At 35.3% G+C, this 23,290-nt stretch overlaps 1 protein-coding gene across 3 annotated transcripts; it reads left to right on the plus strand.

The window, feature by feature from the left end:
- The first annotated feature begins 714 nt into the window (after window positions 1–714).
- LOC144978829 (zinc finger HIT domain-containing protein 3-like) lies at window positions 715–22,822 on the plus strand. Of its 3 annotated transcripts, none has more exons than XR_013646606.1 (7): window positions 715–905; window positions 6,911–6,942; window positions 7,932–8,015; window positions 9,932–10,012; window positions 11,631–11,816; window positions 12,980–13,086; window positions 20,635–22,822. XR_013646606.1 is itself a non-coding variant. In XM_078925375.1 (6 exons), exons 1-6 carry the CDS (start codon window positions 838–840, stop codon window positions 13,000–13,002), a joined length of 474 nt encoding a protein of 157 aa, XP_078781501.1. In that variant the 5' UTR covers window positions 731–837; the 3' UTR covers window positions 13,003–13,139. The 3 variants fall into 3 exon arrangements, 1 of the variants encoding a protein (XP_078781501.1); XR_013646607.1 differs by having other exon boundaries at window positions 731–905; window positions 12,980–13,079; window positions 20,635–20,733; XM_078925375.1 differs by lacking the exon at window positions 20,635–22,822 and having other exon boundaries at window positions 731–905; window positions 12,980–13,139.
- Window positions 22,823–23,290: the final 468 nt, after the last annotated feature.

Consider the following 23,290-nt stretch of genomic DNA (forward strand, 5'->3'; position numbering starts at 1 on the left):
TTATTCGTCATAATAAATCTCCCATCATATAATTCCCTGTCTACTAACACCTTGAAATAATCCATAGATTTTGCATTCTTTGTTTCAAATTTCAAACTGTTCCATTTCTGAACAATACGAATACCGAACCAGTTTTGTCTTATGTTTGTTTTGCATCTAGAGACAAAAATCTTAAACTTGTCCCCTCTAGTCATAGAATTAAACGAATTCCTTGCCTCTAGTAAAAGTAATATTAGAATATGAAAAAAAAATCAGAAAAGTCTATCCTATCCATACCATGTACCAATCTATAAACCTGAATTAAATCCCCACGAATTCTTCTATATTTCAAACTGGGTAAGTCAAGAAATTCTAACCTTTCCTTATATTATAAGATAAATACTGTATTGTGTAAATTTTTTGGGTAGCTCTCCTCTGTACACTTTCAATACGAATAGATTGTCTTTTATATAATGGGCTCTAGATGCAATTTCCGTATTCTAGAATTGGTCGAACGAGCGATTCATACAAATATAAAAATGTGGTTTTATCAAGACTTATCAAGGTTTCATGCACACTTTATCAGATTTTTATAAAACATGGCGATACTATTTCAGATTTGCGGTTAAAACAAGGAATTTACCCATTCTATGGGTTAAAATGAAAAAAATTATAAAAGAACAAAATAATCGAATGTTCTTTTTCACTATTTTGGATATAATTATAACAGTTATTTCCCTTAGATTAATTCAGTTCATCTAAGGTAAACAATAACGCATGCTGCACCTACCCTGATCTGAACCCGAAGTAACACACAAGAATAAGTACAATTTCATTCAACAAATTTCTATTTCAACTATGGATAAATGTATCATCTGTGACGTCGAAACATTCAAGTATAAATGTCCAAAATGCTTTGCAAGATAGTAAGTTAATCCCTCCGTCTTCACTCTTACTTTCACTTTCATAATTTATCTTTTTTTTTTTGGTGGCGTTTTTATACACCTCCGTTGGAGTTGGAGGTGTACAAAAATGCACTGTTTTTATACACCTCCATTGGAGGTGTACAAAAACGCACCGTTTTTATGCACCTCCGTTGGCGGTGATGGTAAATTAATGAAAATGTTGCTGCATACGTCCATGAGGTTGAAATAGTTTTAGATTGTAGTTTAGCACGCTGCTTACCGATGTACAATGATAATAAATTAAAGAATAATAACAATAATTTCAAAAATCAAAAGTAAAAAGAAACATGGCACACAAATACTGATCTCAAATAAATAAATAATTTTAGAAAATTAAAATCGAAGTTTTTAAAAACGCTGTGATTATCCCCAGACACCTGTCTGGGGATAATAAAAATTCGTTATCCCCAGACATCTGTCTGGGGATAACGAATTTTCATTATCCCCAGACGCATATTTGAAACTCCGCTCTTTAAACCAATTATCCACATTCCAGAATATGGAATGTTTCCAGATGCACATAGACAGAAATAAGGAAAGTTAATAAAATATCTATAAAAACATGAAATTAACCAACATTAAAATCAGTTGTTACTACATATACACTACAATATGCGTCGACTTCGAAGTGGGTGACATGGCCGAATGGTTTAGTCGTCTGCCCTGGAAGTTTGACCAGAATCGACGTTGTGGGTTCGAATCCTGGTTCCGCCACTTTTTTTTTTTTAATTCCGTCTTCTTTTTACAGAACGTTGAAAGAGATAAATGTCCCATCCATCCTCCCCCCACCTCTTTTTAAAATTTTATTAAACTCTCTCTCTCTCTCTCTCTCTCTCTCTCTCTCTCTCTCTCTCTCTCTCTTGTTTTTTTTCTAGTTTCTAGCAAATATATTCATCCCCACTCCGATCTCAAATAGTGTCTATAAAGAATAAATAATTAAAAATCAAACAAACAGAAATATTCAGAGAGCGACCAAACGGTTAGATAGAGGAGAAAAAAAACAAACAATAATTGTTTTAAAAATAAAAACAATTTAAGAAATTCATGCTCAGAAAAGGAACATTTACATAAAGGTTTAGCAAACAAAAAACTCTAAGGTTTAGGTCAAAATATAAAAAAAAGAAAAAGAGAGATTTCCCTCGGAGCAGGGAATAGTGTTAACAATAATAATAATAATAATAAGAATAATAATAAAAATTACAATTAATATTATTATTATTATTATGGCGGAAAACACAATAATGACAGGAAAAGCATTTTCTGCATGGGCGACACAATAAATCAAAATCTAATTGAGATTTGGTGATTATAGTTGCTGTTTTTGATAGATCAACTCTTCCTGGAGCTGTGGTAGCAAAATGGTGGCGACATTTTGCTCCTTTATATTTTTTAAGGATTTTTTTACCGAGCGAAAGTGGCGTTTTGAAGACACGAAGGTTTTACTTTCGTTTTTAGAATGGATCAAATGAGGTAAGTGAATCAACAGTTTCCATTTAAGGTTAACTTTATGTTTTGTTTTTAACAAAAGTTAGATGTATTAACTACAATTTGTATGATTTAAAAATTTAAAAAATTATTTCCATCTTTGTTTATAAGTTATTTCCTGCATATTATGTAATCGCGTTATTTTCGTGTCTCCGATGTGACAAAGGAAACTTAATTCTATATATCAGGCAAGCTTTGAAATTTTTAACTACAAATTTGTTTAAGTGACTAAAATTAGGTCTAGGAAACTTGTAAAATTAACAAAACAAAAAAAATTAACATTGTTAGTTGTTTTTTAGAGTGAATAATGGGGTATGGGAGATTTCGTGTCTTCAATTTTCTGCCCGTGCACCAAATTTCAATATCCTATTTTATTATTAATTATGAAAGAAAGTGTTTGAAAATTGATTGGAGACATTAATCTTGCTCTGGTTTTGTGTTTTAAACTTTGATTTTGGCTTGAAATTTTTGAAAAAGTTTTTTTGAGCAAAATAAAGTTTGGTGTCACCTGCGTGGGCACCATCTGCATGGGCACCAGGATTTCTGAAATATATGGACTTGGACATTGTTGATAAATATACAGTTAATAAATGTAAACTTTGGTAACCTATGCTGAATATTTCAATGTAAGTACAAATCTGAACATTTCTAGCTGTTTAAGAACACAAATTGCTAATCAATTGAATTTGTAAACATTTAATATTAAATATATTGATTGCCTCTCTTATCTCAGAATTTTTGTGTCACTACAACATTCACTCTGCTTTTAGGGAGGATGCTGCGTTGTGATCTGACCATCTGATCTAAAAGCATTTTATCCAGTATGAAAATTTTGATTAGCTACAATACAAGATACACAGGCTTGAGAGATATTACTCCACAACTGTGAATTTGCTAACCGATATGGATAAAATCCGTATTAGCACCAAAGTACTGAATTACATGTTGAAAGGAAAAAATGCTGTACGACTTGCCAAAATGTTCCAGAAAAAAAATTTGTTATCAGATTTTAGACTTATTTATATATATCTTTTTATTAGATTCATATGCTACATCATTTCATATCCTCACACTTGAACCTCTGTGGTGTAGCAAACAACAGTTATAAGTGTGAGTATTTGTTCTTAAAAACACCTTTCGTATGCGCAATTATAAGCCTTATTTTCTCAAGAGAGTAATCAAATATGTTTAAAGCAGTGGAAATCAAATATGCTTAAAGCAGTGCTTTTGTCATCAACTATGTCTTTATATATTGCTTTTACTTTTATACCAGGTACTGGAGGAGAGGGAGTTTCACCGTGCAGTTCTCCCAAGGAATAGCGGGCCAATTTATTTATGCGCATGTGCAGAGCAGAGTGTGTGATTTGTGAAAGAGGATCCTCCAGACACCTATTCCTGGGTTGTTGTCACCCGTTTTGACAATACAATTGAAAACAAGGACCCATTTTTTTTTCAAAGTTGAAATGAAAGTTTAAAATACTACAAAAATATTTTTTTCCGTTATTTGTCTCATGTAATTATCCCCCTTGTTGTATAATAAAGTTAGTTTCTATACAAAGTACAAAATATATTCTGTTTGTTATTTATTTTTAAAAAGTGGACCTGTGTACGTGTATTTTGAGTCATTTTTCACTTCAGATTGTTAACATTTCTGTTCATTTTGCATTTCCATGTAAATCAGGGTCACCGTTGATTGACCTACTTTTAAAGTTACATAATCGTCTCCTGCTCATAATTTTTACAAATTCTGAATCATCATATTTCAAGCTTTAAAATGATATATGACACTTATTTGTAGATAAAAGATGAAAATTGACAAAAATGGGCCTGTCAAAGTAGATTATTTCAGATCTAGTCTGTTTTCCGCCTTATTATTATTAATAATCGCTGTCGAGACTGGTTTGAATCTGTGCAGCTAAAAGGAGTAAAATGAAAGGTGGCCTAACCCACTGAGCTGTCTATCCATACAGCTATCGGCATATCTTAAATTCATATATGAGCTAAACATATTTCCACCATTTTTACTTCCTTGTTTTGGTAGTTATTTTCATCTCTGATTCGAATAAAAATATGTTGTTGGATCTAGTTTTGTCGACGTGTGATACTAAATTGTATTGTCTTGTGCGAAGAAGACAGGAAAATAACAGGTGTCGGTTTTGGGCTTTGGGGCGAACAACACCCCCAAAATTGTGGCAAGAATGAGCAAATTATAGAAACAAGAGATGATCAATAAAGTTAACAGGTAGGTAGGTAGTGAAAATTTAAATGGTTGGTGGACTATGAACAGATTTGATGATTAACAACTTTCTTCCTGGTTGAAAATAAAAAGTCGAATTGCCAGTTTGGCGTTTTTAGATCAAAGTAACAAAAGAAATGTCATTGATCCATTTGCTTTAAAATGATTTTTTTTTAAGAGCTGGATTTGACATTTGATCACTGTTTACTTTTATCTTGTGTTAAATATCACTTGATATATTAACTGTTTTGGGACACAACCACTAGTATTTTTTCCAGAATATTTGGTATTTTTCACGCCTAGTTTGGCATTTTGCATAAAATCTTTCTGCCCACTTGCTACATGCGTCTGGGGATAACCAATTTTTGTTATCCCTAGACACCTTCTGGGGATAACAAAATTTGGTTATCCCCAGACACCCGTCTGGGGATAACGAATTTTCATTATCCCCAGACAGGCGTGTGGGAATAATGACAGCCTTTTAAAAAACATGATAAAAAGTTTTTGAAAAAAAAAAAAAAGCAAACAAAAACAAAGTAAATAAAAAAAAATGTCAACAATGGGAATCGAACCCGGTACTTTCAAGGTTGGAGTCTGACAGCTTGTCCACTGCGCTACGGAGCCACCTGACTGTTCATTACATTTAATAAGGTCTTTCTAAAACATTATTTTACTTTCAATGCAACTTCTATTTTCTGGTTTTATATTTTGATTTTTTAAATTATTCTTATTTTTATATAAATTTATTAACAAAAACATCCTACAGATGTCACAATATAACTTTCGCCATGTCCAAATACAGAAACACAATATCGCTAATGAAATTGGGTGGAATGCGCATGCGTGACGGAGGTGTATAAAAACGATCCGTTAAGATACACTGTCAACGGAGGTGCATAAAAACACTACGTTTTTTTTTTCATCCCACATTCACATTTATTTGCATCAACTCCTCAACTCTAGCTAGACTCTAGACTTATCTACCCTCTCTATCCTCACCCGACATTCATACTATAATCTTATATAGTAAATATATGCATAACAAATAGAAAAAAATACTTAACTTTCCCAAAAGCCGTTGGCTCATTCATTTTCATATCCCATGTTCATGTAGAAAGAGATACCTCCTAATAATATTGAACTAAAAAACTAAGGTCCAAAAATGTTTCTCAGAATAAAGGTAGATGAAGATGGTAGAACGCTCCCCTAACAATATACAGTCTCTTTGGTATAACTATTCAAACGGATAAAAAAACTGCCACAGAAGTACAGTCACAACCTGCTGACACTGACAATAACTCAATAAAAAACTTTGTTGGAGACTACTAGAATTGTAAGCAAATGTTTCTTCTCTACCACTTAGTCGCTTAGGTAAACTAATCAGTCACAATTTGGCACTCTAGTTATTATTTTTTTTTTTTTGGTACATGATGATGATGTGTGTTTGCGTGTTTATGACTGACTGATCGAAAGGTGTAGAACAAATTCTATTATGATGACTGGACTGGTACAAAAAGAAAAAGAAATACCTAGACTAGTCCAATTATCCATTAAATCTGTAGGAATCTTTGATTTTGCAGTTTATATGCAATTGTATATATTTGATAAGATTGATAGTGATAGGGTGGTATGAACAAAATGCCAATTTGTGTTTAATACAGTGATGCCAATCTTCCGCGGATCCGAGGAATTCCTCCTTTTTGGAGGTTCCTCCCATTTTTCCTCCGTTCGCAAAAACAAAAAAGAAAGAAAAAAAACGAAATTATAATTTAGGTTTCTTTAACATTGATGCATTATTATACTTTAACTTCTAAATTATTAATTTGCTGTCTCTGCTACCATTACTTACATCACCATCACCACAACTGCTACCTTAAACATCACACAATATGATCCTTGTAATCTTTGCAATATGATGGTGATATCACAAAAAATATAACTGCAATATATACATTAGATTTAAAAAAAAAAAGTTTTATGTGTTTTATGACTCCTTCACCTGATCTTTGAATGGATAATAAATGCTCCCAAATTCATGGGAATTAGTCCCAGATAGCCTTATTTTGGCACTGAAAAAAAAATCAGGGGGGGGGGGGCATGCCCCCGGACCCCCCTAGTACTAGTAGGAGGCTGCCTTCGGCAGTCTGAGCATGATGAGACGTCAATCATTTTCCTCCTTTTTCATTTTTTTCTGTTGGCATCACTGTTAATAGAATCTTTTCTTGTTTTTCAATTTTATTTCCAGTTGCTCTGTGTCATGCTGCAAGGCTCATAAAGGTTTGTATTTCACATTTAACAAGTCGTATACTGGAAGGCATTGGCCTTATAAAATTGTTGTGACATGATCGACACGAGAATTTTAAGAGATTAAGGATTACAGCTAGATTGGCTAGATGTTTCCTATCTATATATTAATATTAGTAAATTAAATTCCCTTTTACCTCGATACCTTGGATACAAGTTGGATTACTTTTGGACTGTTTAACAAATTTACAATATCAAAGTAACAATATTCAGTTATTGATTCAAGACAGATTCTAATTCCATTAATGGTTTTACCGATGTCATTGCTGGAAACCTATTATAATATTTGATTATGATGAGTAATGTAACATGATATTTGATATTATTTGCATCAAATGTGGGTTAAATAACCTTTAAAAATGTTATTAATATATTAAAGAGACAAATTCTTTCACACTTTCTCAGATCTTTAAAGTTAAAAAGTGCATTTGGAGTTGGAGGTTTTTTTTAAAGCCTAATAGCTCTTGAAAAGTACAATATTTGCCATACGATGAGGATTATCGAAGCTGTTAGTTTTGCAGGAGGAGTGAGGTCTAGAGTGCACCTCAATTGCAATGAAACCGACGAGATTCAAGGTCAATAATCATTATAACCAAAGTTTTGAATCTGAGATATCACTTTTGCTATTAGTATATAACAGACCTCCTTGTCAGTACTTGAAGTTGATAAAAAATTTAATGGATTACACCATATACGTTTATACTTGTCTCTTTATTTTGATTATTCCCCTTTCCACACCAGTAAGGTGAAGAATAAATAAATATCTATTAAAAAAGCCCAGCAAAAACCCTAGGACTAGAGGGTAAAAATATACATTTGTTTTTAATGAGATAAATAATTATCTGTGAATCTGATCTTTTGCTAAATAAAAATATGTAAAAGTTCTAATCTCCCTTTTTTTTTTTTAACATTCACTGATTTGTCTTTTATTAAAATATATTAATGCATTCTGTAATCTACAGACAATTGTTCTGAAACACCAGTCAGTACCTCAGCCTCTCCTGCCAGTTCAGAGACAAACGTTCCCAACTACCCATTGTGGACAGGTAAAATTTTCATCCCGATTTTATTTCCTATTTATTTATTTTTTTGAAGTTGTAATTTTTATCTTAGTTCTGTTTTCACTGTCATGAATCAAAAAATATTATTATTACCAACATATATATATTTTTTAGTTTAAAGGTTTGACTACACAAAAGACTATTTTTGAAAGTAAATTAAAGTGAATGATTGTGCATTTCCAATTTTCCTCCATGCTCAATACTTCACAATACTTTATTTATTCCTTCGACAATTTATTAAATAAAGTATGTAGGTGACCTGTCAAACACAGTTGTTTGTTTTTTTAAATCGTCCATTTGCTGACAATCTCCATCACTGCTCATGGACATAAATAATAGAGTCATGCTATGTGCAACGCAGTTCTTTACCCAAGTGTACGAAACTGGAGTTACTGATAACCATCTTTCAAATGTTGACTTACTCTCCAATCTCATTGTTACGGTACCTAGCTTTGACTAAATATGGCCCAAACATCAAACTGATATTATGTCAAGATCAACTGAATGTTGAAAATTGAACCTGCAGGCAAAGAAAGATTAAGAAAATTTAAATTTCGGATAAATTTGTATGTGCTATTGAGGAGAATAGTTGTTTTTTCTTCTTGAGTTATTAGTTTTTTAATTAATTTTTTTGACCATTTTAGTTTGAGATTCCCCCCACCCACATCCCCACACATACATACCCTCCCCAACATAATAACTTGATTGAGGGGATGTTATGAATTTTATTAATTGTAAATTTTTGAGCTATCAGCAGTATTATCAAGACTATTTTATTTTTTCTTTATTTCATTAAGGGAGCGTTCACATATTACGTCATCAGCTAGGGGGGGGAGGGGAGGTCTACCAAATGTTGACATGTGTTGACATGGGGGAGGGGGGGGGGGGGTCAGACCCAAGATGATGTCATCAAAACATAAATTGCTATGATGAGTATTGCCCATCTCTCAAGAAACAAGATGGGAAAGGGGTATCACTTCTCAAAAGGCAAACTTGCCCTAAATGTTCATTGTATCACTCCTCGATCACAGCAATGAAAGACCATTCACGAAAATGCGGCATACAAGAAGAACAGCAAATGGGAGAAAGTGATGACGATGAAGATGAAATTGATGATACTATTTATAGTACATTGCCAGAGGTCCAAGGCAGAAACATTTTTGAATCAATTAATTTTATGTTTGGAAATTGAAACAGAAATTCATTCCACTAAAAGACTAATATGCTATAAAATAATTTGCCTCCTATACTATTTTAAATTACACTTCTGAAATTTTTTTAATAGCACCTGCACCAAGTAGCCTAAATTTAAATAATGTTTGTTAGATTTTATCTTTGCAAATTTAAATTTTATGTCCCATTGTATCGTAAAACATAAATTATCAACAGTGTTCGAAATTAATAAAATGTCTGAATGTGTTTTATCAAACGTTGATAATAATGTTTATGGTTTGAAAAATGAATAATAAATATTGTGAAATTAAAGTTATTTTTAGTTTTTATTAAATTAGATGACGTCATCATCTGTTGGGGAGGGGGGGGGGGGTCAGGTCAATGATGACAAGTGATGACTTGGGGAGGGGGGGGGGTCTAAAAAGGAAAATTTTTGATGACGTAATATGTGAACGCTCCTAATTGATAAAGGCTTGATGAGTGCAATAGAATAGTTTTATAAAGTGGCCATATTTGAAAGGTGAGCAGGGTAGTACAATGGGGCTCCGATATAACAGAGGGTCAGATCTCACTACGCCTGATGTCTTCTTGTGGGCTAAATGCATACTTAATGTTAATCAGTAAAATTTATTTTACAGAATTATTGTTTTCTACTTTAACTCAAAGGTCTTTGAGTCTAAAGCCTTCCTCGTGTATTTATCAATTATTGTGTTTAATCCGTCCTTCAGCCAAAGTTTCAAACAAGTTCCCAAGAGAAGACCTGGAAGATGAATCAGATATGGTTCCAGGTGAAAGATTAGATTTGTTGAGTAAGTACCTCTTACTTTTCATTTACCTGTCATCTGCATTTTTTGCCAAATTGGGACCTAAAATTTGCCAAAATTTGCCCCAAAAACCCCCACAAAAAGACCAAAATTTGCCAAAAAATTTGCTGCAGAGAACTAAGCGTTTCAGTAAAAATTAACACGCGATACAGAAAAAAATAGGAAGACAATTTATTACATTTAAGGAGGCTACATTTATTAATTAAGTGAATAGCGTTGTTACAAAGATTTTAAAGGATCATTATCCGTAGAGAGTAGCTTCCCTTGGTTTGGGCCCAGGCAAACCTGCAACATTTCTCAAGTTTCGCACTTTTTTTTTTCTTTATTTTGTTTTTGCTTCTTTTTTTTTCCCAAAATTTGCCACGATTTGCCAATTTTCCCAAAATTTGCCACGATTTGCCAATTTTGGGAATTCTGCGGATCGCCCTGATATTTGCGGCCACAAAAAATGCAGATGATAGATTTACATAGAGATCAGTGCTGATGGTTCTCCGCAGATCCACAGAAATCCAATATCATTGGTGTCAGAGGAGAAATTTCCTTTTTTTTTTTTTTAATTACCTTTCTTCCAATCAAATGTCCTGACAGTGAGAGACTTAACGTGTGTTGATAAATAGATGCACTTTCCCACACTCTAGATATTAGTATTAGAGTATCAATGATAGTTTATCATCTCAATTGCTCTAAAAGTGGGGGTAAGTATAGTCGTAATGAGGTAATCATTCAAAATTTTCTTCCTTTTTTTTATTTACTTTTAGTCACCATCAGCACTGATTTCTATTGAATTTTAATATATTAATAATCAAAACTGTTTTCGAGATTACCCTATGAAAAGTGTTTTATATTCTACTATATATATAGATTTTTGTTAGACTTTTCATTTCCATCCCACACTTTGGCAGAGACAACAAATTTGTATTGGTTAAAATTGGCAGTTTGGATGATTCTGACGTACACGGATGCAATGCATTTTATTATTTTAAGTTTGGTCTGTAAACTGTCACTTAAAAAAAAAAAAGAAGTCTCAGAATTTAAAAGTTTTAGGCTTGAGAATTTGTGAAAAGTGGGGGGGGGGGGGGGGGGGGGGGGGGTGTCATCTTAGACAATGTTTAGAGTAAAAGTTGTTTTGGCCAAATTTAGAAGGGAAAAAATGTGTTTTATCAGTATCTGTATGAATGGTAGAATAGTCTATCGACTTGTATTGGTTGGTTTTCCTTTGCTATTATTATTATTATTATTATTATTATTATTATTATTATTATTATTATTTATTATTTTATTATTATTATTATTATTTATTATTATTATTATTATTATTATTAATATTATTATTATTGTGTTGTGGTTTATCATTGTTATTATTATTATTCTTTCCTGTATTCTCAGTTTTACCATGCCATCATGTTTAATTGCTTTCAATTACCTGTTTTTTTTTCTCTTGCCTCCACTTTCCTTTAAGTTGTCATCTAATTTTTAAAAATATTGATTGTTTTTTAGAAAAAAGTTATTATGTTTAGATAGGTAACCCTTGATCACAATGCAAGTCTGTTCTGATACTGACACAGAATCGTTATACCTGATGCTCACCTTTTATACTCGACAGGAAATAACAAAGAGGTCAGTGACTTGTTGTGCAATCCACACTTGCGTGCCATTTGTGAGAATCTGGTCAACTCTGAAACTCCTTCCCTGGACATGGCCAAGGCTATGCAAGAACCGATCTTTGTGGAATTAGCAGACGAATGCCTTAAGGTTGTGGATAGTGACAATCCTCATCTTATCCCTGATGGTAAATATCAGTGCCGATGAAAAATAGAAAAGAAAAGAAGAAAACAATCCTTGAACTTAAACTTTTATATAGCGCAATTTCTACTCAATGGACTCATCCTCATGTTGGTGGTAATGACGATCTTACGGAAATCTTTGGGTCCCGAAATGGCTTGAATTCAAGGCAAAATATGGGACATAGCTTTGATTTAAGCGTAGCATTTCCCACAAAAATGGAAAACAAAATTTTTCATAGTCAATGCTAATGTGTAGGACTAGGTATTATTATGCCTGTGAGGTGCTATTACAATTATTTTTTGACGGAGGCTACCCTGTTACCAGTCGGGTACTTATTTCACACCAGAGTGTGATGAAATGATGTGAGTAATGAGCCTTTTTCCAGGGACTCAAATGTCCGTCACCCAGAGTGATGAGGGACCTATTGTCAGACCACAAAGACACAGTATGAGGACATTCAGCCAACTTGCTATAAACACAGTTCTCTCTTCTTTCTTTTTTTTTTTTTTTTTTGCTTTCTTTAGTTGAGGTGAGAATACACTTTAATGAAATCATCTAGATCAATCATATGTTTTCCTTAAAAAGTTATTGATATCTCTGAAAGATGTTTGTCAAATAAATGTCATTTTGGTTTTTATCTTATTTGACAATCCATGGGAGGAAATACTATCCCATTAAAAAAAAAAAAGGAATATTTCAGAGCCATTCGGCCCATGGAGTTTTTCTCGGTTTCTATAGCGTGAAACAAACAATAGCAATTGCTTGCTATTCTCTTGATATTCCGCTTGCTTATTGTAAAGTACTTTCCACTTGATCTTACAGTCCCAGCTATCCAATCACTGTTGGGTAGAGAGGGTGGGTGGGGGGAGGGGGGGGGGGGGGGTTCAGAAAAAAATCTCAACTTCACCAGGAGTCAATCTCAGTCCCTTTGCATGTAGAAGCAAGTGCTCTACCAACTAAGCTATCGGGATACCCTTTGTTAACAAAAAAAAAAAAAAGTGTCAACTCTTTTCTTTCCTTTTTTTTTTTTATTAATTGGATGAAATTTTGAAATTCAAAGGAGAAATACTATTGATATAAATGGATCCAAGTATTGCTATCATTTCTTTTAAGTAACATTAGGTTTACCTGATGTAATAATGGAGCTTTTCATTTTGCTGTCCACAGAATCACTCATGGAAGATTTGTGACATCTTCTTCATCATACCAAGGAATTCCCACAAATACGTTGTCCAAAACGATACCAAGCTGCTAGAAGCTGTGGACTGTAAATAGTAATAAACAAAAATGAATATAACGGCTTCAAATAAGAAAAAAATACCAAAAACTGAACGTTTTGGGATCAAAATCCTTCTTCAGCCAACAGCAAAAAGTAATAAAGACATTTATACTTTACTGAATTCCAGATTTACGACAGAGAAATTTCTTTCTTTTTATCTATGTTTTTATTATTTTTGTTGTTGTTTGCTGAAGAAGGGTTTTGAGCCCAAAACATTTTCTGTTTAGTATTCTGTTCTCTTTTGAAGCTGTTATATTCAGTTACATCACAAACACCTTGTAAATATGGATCACAATTATTACTGCAATGTATTCATTATTCATTTGACAAATCACAGTCGTCTCACCATGAATCATCATAGCACCATCTTCACCAACAAAATGGCCTCCTTCTTTGACATGAAATGGAATGGGACGATATTATCAGTATTATCAGGGCTGCCAGATAATGGCTGAACCGCCTAAATATCCAGTCAGAGTCACCTCGCGGTACATTTTTAGGATGGGCGGGACCTTTTGAAACTGACTTTGCTGAGTTTGTTTAATGTATTTCTTCTGATCAGTTATCCCTCTATGTACTCTGTACTCTCTTTTTTAAGGTGTGAATCGTTCTATTATCTTTAATAAAGGGCTTATATTGAAATGCCAATTTATAAAAAGTAACAGTTTTATAAAGTCCTCAACTCAAAATTCAGTTTTCATAGTGATTTCTGAAATTAAGTAGGCGTCCAAGCATATCTGGTTGGAGCTGATTTTTTTTCAAACCAGCCTAGCAGCCCTTATTATTTTATTGGACGAGGTGGCCAATTGGATAACGCATTGAACCTCCAATTGGGTGGGCTCAGGTTCAACCCCATTGTCAGTTGTCAGCTTCTCGTTTGTTTTTTTTTCCTTAAGCAGGCTGTCTTCATAGTATTTCTTTTTGGCCCTGAAATTGACGACTTTCGCATCATTTCTAGCCGCGATGTACAGTTTCTTATCAACAGTATATCTGGACTTGAGCCATTTTCTTTCTGCCCACCTCCTGGCTAATCCAGTCAATTTTATTTCTGTATTACACCAGGGTGCTTGACGTCTCACCCTCACTGCTCTAGTTTTTAAGGAAGCATCCTTGTCCACCGTACCAACAGTTTACTTGTGGAGACCATTTGCATCATTTTTATTTTTAACGTTATGGTCAAGGTCTTGTTTAAAAAGGTTCATGTCTACATTCTTCATATTACGAGATGTTATAATCTTTGTTACTTCATGCTTCATTGGAAATAAAATGCAAAACACAATTAAATGATGGTCTGAGATTCATTTATCAATTTTCAAGACAGGTGAAGAGAGAGACTGTTCACTGTCACTGTCTGTAATGACATGATCTATTCAGGGCTGCCAGGCAGGTTTGAAAAAATCCGCTCCAACCAAACGGGGTGTCTCTTGGACACGGACTGAATTTCAGAAATCACTATGAAAACTGAATTTTGAAGTAAGATACATAAAAATGTTACTCTTTATAAATTAGCATTTCAATATAAGCAATTTAGTAAAGATTATTGTACAATACATATCTTAAACAAGAGAGTGCAGAGTAGATAGAGGGATTACTGTGCAGAAGAAACACATTAAACAAACTAAACGTCAATTTCAAAGGCCCCACCAATCCTCAAAAAGTAACCATTAACTCACTCAATCCTAGAGATTTTTGCTAAATTTCAAAATTGGAAAAAAATGTCTTAAAAATTGACTTGTTCATAGATAGTTATATTCAACTATCATTAACATGTAAAAACCAAAAACATTAGCATTAGCTTTGATACTAGATACGCCTTTGATTTGTCTCAGAAAAATGTAATAAATAGGTATGGGGTAAAAGTAACCTGAGTACACTACGGATATAATCGGTTTTAGGGTTGAGTGAGTTAACTGCCACATATTAATATTATCTACATTTCACATCACCTATTACAACCGCCCCCCCCCCCCCCCCCCCACCCCACCCCATCCCAATAATGTATTTCTTCTAACACAGCTTCCTCCTCTTTGAAGGGGGGGATATTTTTCTTGGCAATGCCTTTTCTCTTTGCCTTCTGCAGAATTTTTGAAGCTTCTGTTTTTGTTCTTAGTAACTCTGCCTTCTTTGATGTATCTTCCTGTTTAGTTTTCATTTGGAGGTCATAGGTTTTCCCGGAATTGCTCATATTTTTGCAAAGGGTTGCATCAACTGGATCTCTGATGCCTTTTTTCCCAAACAGCTGAACAGAAGATTTTCCTTCACATTTCAAGTAATACTTGACAGTCTGAATGGCACTATATGTGCTGAGGTCCAGGCAGTGTGTGTAGTTATTTATGACTCGGTTCGAAGGAACTTTCCACTTGAGCCCCATGGAAACACGTGAAGCCTGCTTTAGCAAGTTTTGCCAGTAAAGGGAAGCTCTTCACTTTTCCACACCACACATCCACTCTCATTCCATCCTTGAATTCAGGAAGCTCTCTCCCTTTGTTGCAGAATTCTCTTACTTCTTCTTTCACCCTAATGTTCTCTTCCTCACTGTTCAAGTGTCCTAAATCTTGAACAAGGTTTAGTAAGTGATGCTTAATTACAGTATGTGATATTACAACAGGGTCCAAGGCAGACAGTCCCTTTAAATGCCTGCTGTCAATTGGTAATTCCTTCAGCATTTCACTGCTCCCTGCTTTATAAGCAGCAAGACATTCAGCTGAGAATAACCTCCACTCATCTGAAGCTGTTGCAGGAGGTTTGATGTCACCCATGAAAACTAATTGTAGAGGGAGGTGGAGGCGTTTATCTCTCAAATCAAATGGGGCAAGTTTTTTCTCGGTTGTGGCTGTCTGCAAGACTTCTGGCTTGATGAACAGTGCCAGAAAGTTCCTGATGATTCGCTCTTGGAGGTCATGTAGCTTATGTGCTTCGGGCACTGATGTCTGGAAAAAAGAAACATACTTTTTCATCATTGGAAGGATTGAAGTCAAGAATTGCAGCTGCCATGTTGTCTTCTCCTGAAAGAAAAGCACCTTTTTCTACAATCCTCTTCTTCCTTGCCTTGCCATCGGCTGCCAATTGTTTCTTTTGAAGAACATCTACTATCCCCTGCACTCTTAATTTCCCAGAATGAGAAATCATTCGCTTCTGTAGAATGGATCTAACGAGGCCCCTGTATGCTTCTTTGTCAGTGCTGCTGGTCAAAAATGAAAAATAGAAAATAAACAGAGCATCAAACATCCTTAACCCATTACTTGATAAGGTCACTGGGGTCAAGATACCCCATTTTACTAAGCGAAGGGAAATAACTCTTCCGTATACATGACTTGTCTCAGTTTTAAAATTCACTGAACCCAAAATAAATAATGGAACTTACTAAACAGCACACAATTCTTAAGTTGATAAAATTTCCTTTCATTTGATATCATATATGTATTGATTTTAATTGAATTTCATGAGGGAAAAAATAATGAAGTCAAAATTTACCAAAAAACATACAATCCAATGAAGTGTTCTCAACTTTTCTTCCACCAATTCACCCAAAAGTCATAACAAATTATGAAATCTAGCATGGCAATGTCCGGGGCAAAGGTGAATTTGACAAACTAGGCAGCCAAAGACAGTTTCAGGTGTTCTGTTAGCTCCTGTTTTCTTCTTCTCTGCCACACACTGGAAACAGCGTTTTTTGCGCCCAAGCTTGCGCATGCTCTTGTGCTTGTCGCTTGGCACCGATGAAGAAGCCACGGATGGAAGGACAGCAGGGGCCCTTGGCACTGCATTAGATGTGGCTCGAACAAGCAGATGGTCTATTAATTTTATTCTGAATGACAGATGATGGGACACACCAGCGCGGTGACGATGATTTGAAACCATTTATTTTGTTAAGGTTCCGCGATTATCTGGTGGCCATGGTTGTTTGTAGGATTGCTTACAAGTTGAATAGAGTTGTTTGTATCAATAAGCTCCCGAAATACTTTGGATTCATGTTTGCTTCCGAAATAATCAATGTTAAAATCACACATAAAAATATTTATGGATTGAAAAGACAAAAATTGTTGATATTTTGTTTTGTTGGCTTTGTGGTGAACGGAAAATACAGTGAAACGACTTTTAAAAATTATTTTCATGAGTGGCAAATCCAGCGTACTCAAAACTTCTAAAATCATCATGGTGCAATGATATCTTGTCAAAGAGTTACAAGTTGTAATGATTGCAATTCCACCTCCTTTCCTCCCAATGCGTGGAAATGATTTAACACTAAAGTTTTCTGGTGTAATTGCTTTTAGAACTGGGTCATCATTTGAATGGTTAAACCATATTTCCAAGATGACAAAGACAGACATTTTGTGATCTTCAATTATGTCGATTATATCTTGAGTTTTATTACGGCACAATCTAACATGTAGTAATCCGATTTCTATACTCGCATGATCACTACATGCAGGTTGTTGTTGTTGTTGCTTGAAACGGTGCCGTTGCTGAGATTTGTCATGTTGGTTGTTCATTTCATACTGTCTACCACAGACAGTGTTGACACTAGACAAAGAACGGTGAGGAGTTTTGATTAATATAAGTGAGGATTGAGGTCGTAGGGGTAGCAGTCTTGGGGCTGGCCAGTGACCATTGACGGTGGTAATGTTGTTTTCGTCCACCCCCTCTGAGTCTGTTCATAAAATTAGTATTATAAATAGATCTATGTACATGGTAATGGTAGTTGTTAAAAGTTGTAAAATAAAGCACAGTTAATAAAGTTTCCAATATGGCTGTAAACAAATAGCTGTTTAAAACTGTGTTCGGCTTTGGAAAATACATACTTAATTTTGAAAATTATAGAAAATCCTCTGTTAGAAATAGTTAATATGAATATCAATTGAATCAATGAGTAAATCACAAATTAGATGGTATTAAAATCCAGGCATAATGAATGTCATAAAAATCACTCAAATCACGTAAATGTAAGAACCAACAAAAACAAGACTCGGCAGTCAGGTGTGTTACACGTTACCCCGATAAGACTGGAATCTGAGTCAATAAAGCTTTTTATTCTTGCATTGTCTTCAAATCCTTTGCCTTTTTTTTTTTTTTCTTGGTGCTTGAGCAATTTGCAGATGATTTGGCAGCGTTAGTTCCGCTTATCTGCCAAAGCAGTCTGAACATGATAGACAGGCCAGGGGTCCATGTTAGGAATTTGCAAAACCACTGGAAATTTTACAGGCTATCGTACCAACCTCCTAACCATAATTTATAGGCCCCTAATACCTATGCGTAACCAATTATCTTAGTATGTAAACAAAACACCTACCCTATATTATATGAAGTCCAAAAGCTGCTCTTGTACTTTAAAGTTTTTAAGAGCTCTTGTGGTACCAAGTAATCCATAAGTTTAAGCCTAATGAGTCAATTCACACACTTGGACATAAATTGTAAATATATCACATAATTAACACAATCCATCACATTTGAAAACACACCTCCACCCCTCCCATCTTCTTCACTTGCTTTTTCTCAAAGCCTCTCAAAGTGGTTGTTGAAGGAAGGGTCGATTGCACTTATGGACTCCAGTGTCTTGTTGTCAGCAGACACGTCTGCATTTGTTTACCTGCTTCTAAGTAGGCTTTCTTGACGTTTTCCAAGAAAGAGATTGGAACCTTCTGGTTTGGTTTCCCTATGAAAATATGCCTAAGAGGAAGCACATTTTTTTCTTCTTGGAAATCGACATCATTCAAACAATCTGTCATGCATTCTTGTTTCACAAAGCAGTGAAAAAGATTCTTGGCTGCAGCATCCTGGTAATCATGCAGTTTATGCATCATGGGATCTTTGGGTTGAAAGAAACAGACATACTCTTTCATTATAGCCAGCACTGAAATATATAGCTCTAACTGCAGCTGAACAACTGGATCATAATATTTAATTTCTTAGATTTGTCAAACAACAAATTGACTACTCTTTCTTGTTAAGAATCTTGTTTCCGGCATTAATTGTGGCCTCATCGCCGTTTAGTGAAAAATGAATGCCCTTTAGTTTATCCGAAAGGTCCTTTGTGATGAATGATGCAGCCCCATGTGTTGTTGAGTAGTTGCAGATGTTTTAGGACGCGTTGTAGAATTGAGGGCAACAGAATTTTTGCCAAGACGTTGAGATAAGGCAAGAAGATCAGGGGCAAGCGTAAATGGTAAACAATGCTCACTAACAAAGAGGGAAACGGTGGCCTTCACTTCCGAGGAGCTGTCATGAATCGATTGTTTCGAGCACCCCCCTAACTCGGATACAATCTTAGAAGAACCTTGCACTGACTTGAAGTTTTTAATATGATCACCCTACTGATCGTGAATCCTTAGGGCTTTCTTACCTGCAGATCCATAAGAAATCGTCTTACCACACGGGACACAAAAACATTTTCCTGGCTCGTCGATTTTCTTACCCAACGACTCAAATCTATGACCAAGTTCAGAAAGCTCGTCTAACCAAAACCACCTCCAAGAATTCCGAACGTCCTCCTCCACTACCGAAGTGTCTTCTCCGTTATTGAGAAATCGCATCTTTACAGATATTATCTAAGTCTGAAGACAAGCTAATTCAACAAAGGCACAACACAACATGCACAGTTCGATTCGAGTTACAGACAACAGAAAGAGGATTTCAAATTGGGAAGTCAGTTTTATATGCCCACACGACGCTTGCGCATCGCATTAATTACCGGAAATCATCCTAGTTTCGTTATCACGAAGAAAAAAGTAACCAATAAGTAGAAAGCAACCGATCCATTACTCGCCGTTAGAATGCTGAGCAGCAGGTGAACCGATATTTCCCAGCTATCGTTCCGGCGGCACAACATTGAAAAAAAAAACGGCGAGATAGTCAAAATGTCAGAAAGCGATTTTCAATTTAACCAATATGCCGGAATTTCCGGCATGTGCCAGCGAACTTTCACCCATGAATCCTCCTCTCCCTGTCCTCACCATCTTTTTTCTGCTTCTCCCCCAATGTGGCACAAATGTCAAACACATCTTTGATATCTTTAAAATTCAGTTTTTTCCTCACCATCATCTCTTTCATCACTGGCAAATAAATGTCTTTTGTCTTTCTTGTTTAGAAAAGAAAAATAAAACATTCTTAAGGCATCCCACATCTGAGTAATCTCCATGGCTCTGTCATATGTGGAAAGCCACCTTGTCGAAGAAGAGTACTGTGGGACAGAGTAAGGCAGCTTCAAAAAACAAGCACAACTCTTATAGATATGATTTGTGCTGTGTGCACCACTTGAAGTCTGTATGCAAATCCGCAAAAAGATTCTCCAAATGGCGCTGAAATGGAGAACAGAATTTCTTGGCAACATTGTTCATATGGTGGAATGAATCTCCATGGATGTTTAAAAGATGAGGGGCATTTCGCTCTCTTATCTTTGTCTCAACCAAAGAAATATGTCCTCTCATCACTGCACACGAATCAAATAAAATGGTTAATAGATTGCTTCATGGTATGGAAAGGTCTTTGAAGATTTCTACAATAGCGTCATAGATTGTCTCTGAGTCACATCTCATTATCTCCACAGATGCAAGTCGATGAACCCTACCCTCTCTGTTTTTCACAAAACTGACGAGCACTGAAAGTACTTTCTTGTTGCTAGAGCTTGTGGCCTCATCAATGTTCAAAGAAAAGGGAGTTGTTTGCAAGTCACTAACAAGAGATTCTGTAATAGTAATTGTCTTTGAGAGACATACTTTAATTTACAAGCAGCAGAAAAAGAACTCAGATTGAGCAGCAGGATCTTTCGCACAATACTTCGCAGCATCCACCAGCACGTTTGCAAATGTCTCAGGCATTGTGTGTTCAAATGAATGTTTGCCTCCAAAGGGACAACAGTGTTTCCTCTCTTTACAGAATTTCCATGGCCCTCTGAAGATCTCGTCTCATCACATTGTTTAACACTTTCACCACCGCCACTACCTTTTACTTTTACCCTTTTCAAACAATGAAAATAGTTTGTCTTTCTTACCAGAAAAGCTGCCTAGACTATAATTAGTCTTTCAACTTAAGTTTCTTCTCATGAGCTTCAGAACTCAAATGCTCCTTGAGGGCACCCTTCCCTCTTCCACCATAATTAATAACAGCATTACACAGCTTACAAACAGCTTGGCCAGCAATGTTAATCTTATGGATACTGTCACCAATCTTTACTTTAAACTCTTTCACTGTCGTGTCGCTTCCTCCTCACCCCATCTAGTCAGTTTCAAAAACAATTTACTGAACTAAAAGTAAGATCATACAAATGTTTTTTTAAAGGCCTATCTGTCTGTCTAAAGAATAATAATTTGTTTTTAAATATCAAACTCAAACAATAGAATTATTGAATCATTATAAACCTGATCAAATAAGATTGAAACTTACCAGTAGCAGATCCAGTCAAGGCAGGCAAAGACAAAAGCTCAGAGGAGAGCATCCTTGTCTCCGGGCACATTGTCCGGACAACAACAGGGTATAGCTTATCCTGCTGGCTGTTCGAGTCGTCGGTAGAAATGGAGAACGGACCAGACCTCATCCTTGTCAGAAGATTAGCTTGATGAATCTTGGCAAGACTTTGTGCCACAGCAGTTGACTTAGTCTTCCCACAGTGAGACCCCTCAGCAATTTTGCTGTGAGGGAAGGCTGCTTTTACTGCAGCATTAATTTTGTCAGGCACAGCCATTAACAAATTAAGTTCAGCGAGTAGATCAACAAAAATTGCCTCTGCTTGCATTACCTTCTCCTGATGTAGTGCCTCGTCGTTCTGCATCTTTGAGCAGAAAAAAAAGAGCCAATTGGTTTACTTCCACAGGAAGCCTTTGAATTGTTCTTGTGTTTTGCAGTCTCACAATGTCTCTTGATGTCATATATCCCCGACTTGGATATTAACCCATTGCTGTCCGGGCATAATCTGAAAAAATGTCTCTCACAGACCATGTGAGGGGAGATAACTCTTCCAAATGTCATAGTACACTTCATTAAAAAATTAATTGCAAGTATGTGAGGCATGCTAGAAACAAAATAAAAGCTGTTTTGGAAAGAAGAATGAATGGCCTTTAATTTGATGTATTGTTTTGGACTATTGATTCATATTTTGATTTGAAAAAAAAATGTTAAAGTTGAAAAATATGTAATAATATTAAAACACATGAAATCCATTGTCAATGTCATCAAAATACGCATCCAACTCAACCTCAATGTCTGATTCAGTGTCTGAATGAGCACTATCATCATCACTATCCATTAAAAAATGTTGATCACGCCCGAGAATTGAGGAATTCAAACGCGATTCCAGCAAAAAAAAAAAAAGGACGTTACCACAACCGATTTGGTTGACAAACTTCAAAAAATCACAGCAGACAAACGAATTGAGATAAAAACGATCGGGAAATTTCTGGTTTCACTTTCACTCTTTCTCTACTTTCGTTTTCTAAATAAAAAGAAGTGGTTCTACACGCGTTTTTAGTTTACGGGTTCTAAGATGCTGGGTACCTGGCGGGTGATTTGGTCTGTTTGAGATGTTTTTTAGCGGGCGATTACGGGCGATTTGGGCGGCAATGGGTTAAGATGTCACAACGACAGTCCCGGCAGAAGGCATAATAAATTCCTTTTGAAGACGGAATTCATGACAGGAAACTTGTTAGAATACGAATTTAGAAAGGTCTATAGCCTTTCCTCCACTTTGCAGCGCTTCTTAGATGGCTCCATCGTAAAGAAATTTTAAACACAGAAGAAAATCCATGGATGAATAAAATAGAACAAGTAAGGAACTGGTGCGCATTCAAAGTCAAACAATGAAATGGATAGAAATGAATGAACACAGACGAAACAATGCGGTATGAAAACCAACGGATTCGTATTTCGATAATAACAGATGCATGGAAATGGCGGTAAAACAACAGCATGAATAAAACGATAATATCGTACTTGATATTGATGAGGATTAAAAAGGGTCCGGTCAATACCATACCACTCACGACTCCCACTTAAATGAGCAACTTAATCACACCGGTTGGCAGGTCTGTAATAGTTTCGGACTACATATAGCAAAGTCGTTACTTTCGAGTTCCACTGTATATAATAATAATGATAATAATAATAAGTGCATTTATTATTTATATAGCGCTCTTTGTCGCAACCTCAGAGCGCTTTACAATAACGGTGGTATATTAAGAACAAATACAATTTAAAGCCTTGGGGTGACC

The sequence above is a fragment of the Berghia stephanieae genome, chromosome 8, assembly GCF_034508935.2.
Source record: "Berghia stephanieae isolate SIO BIC M18660-M18661 chromosome 8, UCSD_Bste_1.3, whole genome shotgun sequence".
Classification (NCBI taxonomy): Eukaryota; Metazoa; Mollusca; class Gastropoda; order Nudibranchia; family Aeolidiidae; genus Berghia; species Berghia stephanieae.